Source organism: Choristoneura fumiferana, chromosome 3 (genome assembly GCF_025370935.1).
Source record: "Choristoneura fumiferana chromosome 3, NRCan_CFum_1, whole genome shotgun sequence".
Classification (NCBI taxonomy): Eukaryota; Metazoa; Arthropoda; class Insecta; order Lepidoptera; family Tortricidae; genus Choristoneura; species Choristoneura fumiferana.
Window position 1 is genome coordinate 11,630,403 of NC_133474.1, and position 8,703 is coordinate 11,639,105.

Below are 8,703 nucleotides of genomic sequence, written 5' to 3' on the forward strand. Positions count from 1 at the left end.
GTACCATAAAAATATCGAGCATGCCATAGTGTTGCTTAGTCCCCGTTTTGTTCGGAAAAAAGGCAGGACAAAGTTTTCCGAAAGACAAAACTGTCTCAAAACACAGACATTCATTGCCCCGGAACGCATATTTGCCATTATTAATTTCAGATATTGCAAAATATTCACAAAATTATTCTAATTATAGATAAACCCGCGTAGCTCACCCAAAAACTATGAGATTTGACATTTCGAAGACCTCACGCTACACTAGCGCCTCTAGTGGCGAATTCATACGCGATAGCCCTCATTGCTCCACAATAGGTATTTCAGTTCATGGTTGAGTAGGTTTGACTTGTAAAAGCTTTTCTTTTTTTTTCAGGATATACTTACTGATATTGACAAATGTTTCTTTTAGAGTAATTTAACATTAATCCCTGTTTATTAGCATGTACACAAGCTGCACTTAGGAAGGGTTTCTGGAAATGAAATCCCTAAAGCCTAAAGAGGTAATCCATATTATATATTATTATATTATACATAAGTATATTATTATTATATTTAAAACAAGTTGTTTATATTTTTTTATATATATATATTATATATATCTATATTATATTATTATTTAATCCATACTATATAATATTATAAATGCGAAAGTAACTCTGTCTGTCTGTCTGTTACGCTTTCACGCCTAAACTGCTGAACCGATTTTGCTGAAATTTGGTACATAGATAGAATAGACCTTGGGAAAGAACATAGGCTAACTTTTATCGCGAAAAAGAGGCTTTAAGGGGTTGAAATAGGGGATGAAAGTTAATATGGTGGAAGTTCGTCGCCGTCGAAGATAAAACCATGAATCTTGGGCACATGATAAGAAATAAACCGATATTTGTTTGAGTTTTTTTTTTTAATCGGGGATTAAAGTTTAAATGGATTTTTAGGGAGGTAAAAGTAGAGCTTCAACACTTTCACGACACTGCTTGAAAATGTGACCATAGATAACCTAAACCCAGTGCCCAAAACAGCCTATATATGTACATTTAACAGCTGGCTCACTTATGGCTTGCAAAACTCGACAACGGGAAACTAACAGGTCGTATCAATATTATTATACATTCATAGTACGATACGACTTTTAAGAATATATTTTAGAATTTAATTCCTTCGGGTCGGCCTACAAACTAACTCGAATCGTTAATCTATTGCTTACTTTCCAGCCTCTACAACAATGCACTATTTTTAGTTATATCAATCTTATCTGGGGGCACAGCACCAATATCTGACACAACAAGCGTGCATAAATATCTGATACGACTCTATTTCTAGGGCCAGAAGGACGTGTCAGATATTTTTGCACGCTCCGCTGCTAATGCTGGTGACTGCACCAGTAATTTCGCGCGTAAAAAAAATTCAAGTATTCTTTACCTCGCTTTCTGTCTACAATTTTGAAATTCGTATTCGTATTCGCTTAGCTACGTTTTATAAAACTGAACCTTTTTACTGTTAATTAATATAAACTTGAGTCAAGTGGTATCGTCACGTACCTAAGTATTCTTGGGTGCCTTTTTTGCTACCTATAACAGGTTTGGAACTTTTTATGAACAAGATCATAAGTTTACTAGCGATTAAATGTGCTTGATTCTGCGTCAGCAAAATAATGTCATTTGAGATCCCTCTATGCAATCTGAGTAATCGGTATGCTGGTACGGTCGTAAAGAACAGTATGCAGTGTGTAGGTGTAATAAGGTAGGTAACCAACTAGATATACATAATGTTTTATAAAATCACACCTAACAAGAGACAACTGTTAATTTTATGTCGAAAAAATATTTTAATTTTAAATTGATGTGGAGTTATATTTATATTTCTCAACTTGACACAACACTGTTCCAATTTTTTTGGAATGCGAGTACCAAAATTGCCTGTATACAAGCAGTTTTTAAATTAATCTGGAATGTTTCAGTAGTTGATTGGGCAAATCTGACTGAACACCCCTGTAAATGTTTATCACGATTTTTTTAATGTGACTAACAAAATGTTTCCATATTTTGGTCGATAATTAACGTGTAGCCAATAAAAAGCCATGTGTGAGTTCATCTCACTAAAAATTCCAATGAAAACTCTTTACTTTATAGAGTTAAGGAATAAACTATATTGAGCGGCAAAAAACTGGCCCTCGAATGTATGCAGTAATAGGTAATTGTATGGAGACTGGGCCAAATTTTGTGCCGCTGAGTATATTTGCTATTTTATTACTTAGTATAAAAACCAAGTGTTTTTGTATGCACGCGTAAACGCGTAATAATACCAATATTCTACCTAGGTACTATAAAATGAAGCAATATTACTACTACGAACTCGCTGGACCTACGAGGGCTGTTTGAGAAGTCCTTTTAAAAAATCTATTTCTAAAGACTTAAAAAAATGGCACTAACACTAGCAGGCACTACACACTAGTCTTTCACAAGAATACTGTAAAAAATCAGCTTTAAAAACTATAAATTGTCATTTTACAGTTGATTGCATGTTGCTGGACTGTGATCACTTCTAAATTTTTCACAACCATGAATCTGAATTACGTACCGTCATAAAACACTTTTTTATGGAGGGTTGTAGTGCTGCCACTATTAAATCTGGTCTTGATTCTGTTCATGGCACCACTGCACCAACATTGTAGACTATATTATAACTGGATAAATGATTTGAAACGTGGGCGTTCAAAGCAAATCTGATGCTCCACACTCTGGTCGCCCAATCGAAGTCACTACACTACTAAGGATCTTATAGAAAAAGTCCCTAAGAATTTACCTATACATCTTATAATCTAACTTTTATCTAAATGAGATAGTAAGTAAAATAATATTTTAATATTATATCGAGGCTATTCTTTGTATCCTACTTTTGATAAATCTTACAAAATGCATAGTACCCGAGAAATAACCATGGAAAAAGTAAGTAACTCGGTTTAAGACGTGAGTTATCCGTTATAATATCATTTAATATGAGTGAGTCTCACGGTAGTTTCATGTTCAAAAAAGTAAGTAGGTACCTACCTAAGATAAAGTTAGCCGAAGAAACGCGAACAACTATCGATGACTTTGATGAATTTTGAACTATTCAACGACAATCCAAACCAGGGTGAGTAAACTAGTTTAGAGAAGGTTGGGTTCGTGTAAGATATGTATTTGTTTTGTTTTGTGGCAATAAACGATTTCTTTCTTTCTTTTTAAATTTCGCTGATACGTATAACAGTGAGTAATAAATATTTTTTCACTTCTCATGAGCTTAAAATATTACTTTAATGTCCGTATATCGGGACTAAAGCTCCTTATTGGACATTAGGGACCAAAGTTTTTTTTTAATTTACTTTGAAAACCCCTAAACAAGCAATCACGGTGTTTGTGAATGGAAGATTATCGCCATTTTCAGTGATTGTGTAAGTCTAGACAATTTTTAGGGCGTAGAAATATATAAAGCCTCAAAACGACAATTGTGCAAAAATATATAATAAAAATCATTTAATTTCCTGAGACACGATTAATGATTACGAATATGAATCTATTTAGTTATATTAATGATGCATTCATTTTATTATGCATAGTCCAATTAGTTTTAAAATAGTTTTCAAGTTTGAATCTGTTGGATAAATAAGCAAGCATTTAAAGCGCCACGTTACAAAAAAAAACCGGCCAAGAGCGTGTCGGACACGCCCGAAATAGGGTTCCGTAGCCATTACGAAAGAAATAAGTAATATTTTTCTAAGGATTTCGTATTTTATACGGAATCTTCCATAGGCTTCTATTTTATACCTTAGGCTTCTATTTACTCTTAAACTACTAATAATTCTCAAGCAAACTTAACCGTTATATTTTTCCTTGAAAGTTTGATATACTTACTACCATCCTAATTTTTTAAAATTTTTCCACCCACTGGTTTAGATTTCAGAAGGGGGGGGGGGCGACGACGCTCGATTTTAATGAAAATTTGCACTTTAAAGTTGAATATTTCGCAAACAAAACCTTGAATCGAAAAAGCGTCTTACCAAACCCCTAAAAGGTTTTAAAAGACCTATCCAACGATACCCACACTATAGGGTTGGATGAGAAAAAAAATCACCCCCACTTTACGTCTATGGGAGGATTGGGAGGTAACCTAAAAAAATTTTTTTTTAGTTTTTTGTACTATTTTGTCGGCATAGTTTACATATATCCGTGCAATATTACAGCTTTCTAGCATTGATATAGTCCTTGAGAAAAGCCGCGGACGGACGGATAGACAGACAGACAAGGCGAAACTATAAGGGTTTCGTTTTTGCCATTTTGGCTCCGGAACCCTAAAAAGAAAAAAAAATCCAGAACTTATTTCTTTTTAACAGATGTCCATTACTCGTATTGAGCGTACGTTGTACAAAAGTTATATTGTAATTTTGTTTTTTTCCTCGCATTCAAAGTGAATAGTAGAGTGTTTAACGAGCTAAACAATCATAATGACTGGCTACCCTTGCTCTGCTCGGGTGGCTAAACATCTCGTGTCATTACGGCTTGTTTTAGTTCCTCGTTGAACAATCTACTATTAAAACTTTAAGCAGTAGGTAATGAATCTTTTACCCATTAATGTAAAAAGTATAATGCTTGTAGCATTTTTGATTTATTTGCGATATTCTGTTAGCTATCATCGTCACTGATGATTCAAAACTAAGAACCTGATCTACTAATGTTATTACTTACTAATGATAGCAGTACGTAAACTTGCTATGTATGAATCAGTTAGTTTCTTTATGGTGTGGTGAAAAAGTATATCTCTCCTCAACAGGTGATCTAACGTAACGAGACACGTGAAAGGCAAGTAAGAGAGTAGGAACTTTAGATAATGTTTATTGAACGTCGCAATTCTCTAGGTATGGACATGAGCATTCTTGGAAAAAAGTATCAGCTAATTAAAATATTGTTTCAATATCGCTCTACACCAGTTAAGCAACCAACTGTAAATTCAGCATATTAATAATCGGGAACCTTGAAAAGGAAAGGAACTTGCCAATTGCGTGTGCCTGGTTGTGTGTTTACAGTAAAGAACTTGTTTCTAATATGTTTGGCTTCTGTCTTGGTTTTAAATTATTTTCTGAGATTTTTTCCTGATTTAATACACAAACAAATAACAAATCTTTCTGCTTTCTTCAAAACAAATTAAGAGATATTTTTACATTATGTTTCCACTTGTAATGACTTTGAGCGATAAATTTGGTTTTGTACATCTCTTTTGTCTTGTTACATTTTCTGTATATACGAGTATGTGTCTATAATTCGATGTTGCTCGCAACTTCGCTGGGTCACTTGGGAGTTTCACACGTTCCCGAATCAAAATATACCTAGCCTGTATGTAACTCGCTGATAATAATAAAACTTTCTTTTAGTATAAGAATTTTATCCTATGTCGGTTCATTCAGTCCTTTTTAAGTTTATACATTGAGAAAAAACATACAAAACAACCAGAAACAAACGAACAAAAAGAAATCTTTTCTCTTACAATATTTACAAGTTTACATTTATTTAAATAGTTTTACTATATCTACATATGCTATTGCTATAATGCTATAAGATGTAGATACTCAACTCGCTACGTAAAGCTCTTATCGTATAAAGATCTAGAAGCGCTACGTAGCTAACGTAACTTGTGTAGACGCTAATTGACAAAATAACTAGGCATCAAGTAATAGAGAAAAATATAGTGCAACATAATATAATTTTCACTTTTCATGCTCTAAAAGTAGGTCAATATATCCTTACGTGGCGGGAGTAAAGTGAGTACTTTAGTCCCGAGGGAGTAAAAGTTTTTTTTTTTTCATTTACTTCGAGTGACTTAGATTTAGACTTAGAACAGCCAGTACTTGCTTAGTTTTTGGCATAAAATTAGATCGTGTGTGGACCATTTTCATGACGAAAATGTTACGTTCTTAGTCTACGTGGTCTTAGTTCTATGCTTTTTCCGCATAGAAAGGGGCGCCATTCATTTATTCCAGTTTGTGTATGGACTATTTCGCCGATGCAACTTACCTACCTTGAAAACTTTGAAATTGTTGTAGAGCGTAAATCATAAACGATTAAAATAAATTGATTATTCTCACAATGTCGTCAAGTGATAGTGAAAATTATGATGTCGAGCAAAGAGCAAAAGACATAATTGATAATCTTTTGCCGCCGAAATCTAGAAAGATTTATTTAAAAACCTATGAAATTTTTATCGACTGGAGGAATAAGAAACGCATTAATTCATTCACAGAAATGACTATTTTTTCTTGCAATTGAAGTGAAAAATAGAGTTTTCACCTCGAGACTAAAAGTAAATATAAACCCTCGGATAAATAGACACCCTCGCTAAAGCTCGGGTGGCTAACCACCTCGGGTACGTATTGGCTTATTTTAGTCCCTCGATAAAAAATATACTATTCGTTTTGTAGTATGAAAAATTATTATGTCGTGTTATACCGGTGCAAAAATACGATCTTACCTACTAGCTACTCGACGATCAAGTCAAAGCCAAAGTCAAAATATCGTTATTCAATTTAGGCTATGGGCGTTTTAAAAAAAAAGTGTACCCTTTCTTTTTTTTGAAATTTTGGAAAATATATGGTTTTTCCAACTCAGAATCAAGAGCACAATCGATTCCGATCGTTTAAAAAAATGTCCCCAATTTTTCATACAAAATTTTATAAGTCAGTTTTGTCACGCCCACGGAAGAAAAAAAACCGCGGTCACGCCCATACTGAGTGTATGAGAAAAAACGTCGCAAAACTGTCATTTTTTTAAACTATCGGAATCGATTGTGCTCCTGATTCTGAGTTGGAAAAACCATATAAACTGTCTCACAGTTTGGCGAACATTTAATTTAAGGTACAATGTATTTGCATTTTTTATTTAAATAAATTGAAAAAAATATATATTATTTTTTCCAAAATTTCAAAAAAAAGAAAGGGTACACTTTTTAATAAATGAAATTGTAACGGATATAACTCACGTCTTATCGAGGCTACACTTTTTTTTGAAAACGTCCCTAATCTACCACCGGTTCCGGAAAACTTCTGTTGAGAAGAATCCGGCAAGAAACTCAACGAGGTATATATTTTTTTTCAAACAGATTTACAATATTATTAAATGATATCTATCCTACATCACAAGTATTTAACACAACTTTATTTTTAACAAGTAAGCGCTTTACCGTTTTTTAAGTTTTTATTTAATTAAGGTTTACTTTAGTTGGTTTTACCTATACCCCCAGTTGGCAGGAATTTTTGATTGAGGTTGACAAATGTTTCCTTTTGAAGTTCACTTGAAGTTCAAAGTGTCAAAGGCGTAATTTCATCTTGAATAAGAAGAAAATCCGATCGCAATTTATATTCTGACGACTGAAAAACTTTACTAGTGATGGATGTGTCCACGGAACATGTCCATCAAAAGGCCCTGACTAAATATACATACGAGACTAAGGGGCTGTTTCACCATCCATTGATTAGCGTTAACCGACGGTTAAATGTGATGCCGTCTCCGTCTATTCGAACAAAACAAATAGAGACGGCATCACACCTAACCGCCAGTTAATACTAATCAATGGATGCCTGGATGGTGAAACAGCCCCTAAGTAATTTTTTTTAACATCAAGGTGTATTTTGAAAGCCAGAGGAAAGTAGCTTTTAGGTAGATTTTGGACATCCTAAAAACATAAAATATCTCCACACGAGAGTAGGCATGAGTAATTTTTTTATACTTGGCTATTTAAATTTTTAGAAAATCAAGTATCTACTTGTTTCACTTTGTAAAGTCAGTACCTAGGTAAACAAAAGCTAACTAGAAATATTTCCTAACACAACGTTTCACTATCATCACCTTGGCGATAAAAAGAAATAAATTAGGTAGCCTTAATTAAAACAAAAACCCTAAATTTCTAACATTCAATTCAAAGTCGAACGAGCAAATTACTTTGATCGCCTATACGAGTTGAGTTTGGGCTAGAGGCTTTTATACGAAACGGCTTCAATTATTTATGTTGGGAGTCAAAAATGTGCGAGACCATGTACAACTCAAATACTTGGGTAGGTACTTAAACTATTCTATTCATACATAGGTACTTAACTAAATAAACTTCTACTTGACGGTCTAATAATTTAAATGAAGTACTTTCGAGTAGTTATTTGTTATCAGAAATTAATACACCTACCTACGTTAACCCTCCCTGAAAAACAGTTTGAAATCGGTTGGTGGCTTAATTTCGTCTCGCTGATAGATTGCTAGTGGGATTTGCCCATGGAAATAGTTAAAGAAGAGAATTTACCTTGTCTTCAGTTATTTTTTCACAATAGCGTAGGTCGAAGTTATCATTGTGGATATTTGTTATACCTTCCTCGTGCAAATTATATGCTGTAAAAGCGTAGTCACATCGTGCATCGTAGTAAATAATCCAAGCGCTGGTACGCGCGTTGATGTCGTTTCAGCCAGTATAGGTTATGTTTAGACAGGTCCAGAGATATAGAGAGTAGTGACACGTAAAGCCAATGTGCAGGTGAAGATATGGAAGGTACTCACTGCGGAGCTTGGAGCGAAGGTGGAGATGAGCAAGAACGCGAAGGGCGCGAGATGCAGAACTCGGAGTCGCGCACGCGCCGGGCCCGACATGGCTGCGCCGCACTACTGGCCCGGGGCCTCGCGGGCGCGGGCCGGGCCGGGCTCCGCG

General features: G+C 34.6%; 1 protein-coding gene across 1 annotated transcript in view; it reads right to left on the reverse strand.

Annotated features, from left to right (window-relative positions):
- Nucleotides 1–8,673, reverse strand: part of vkg (Collagen alpha-1(IV) chain viking) — a 51,527-nt gene extending 42,854 nt beyond the window's left edge. Inside the window, exon 1 of the mRNA XM_074085637.1 lies at nt 8,556–8,673. Within this exon, the coding sequence (XP_073941738.1) occupies nt 8,556–8,645 (90 nt within the window). The 5' untranslated portion in view covers nt 8,646–8,673. The remainder of the gene's footprint in view (nt 1–8,555) is intronic.
- Between the last annotated feature and the right edge of the window lie 30 nt (nt 8,674–8,703).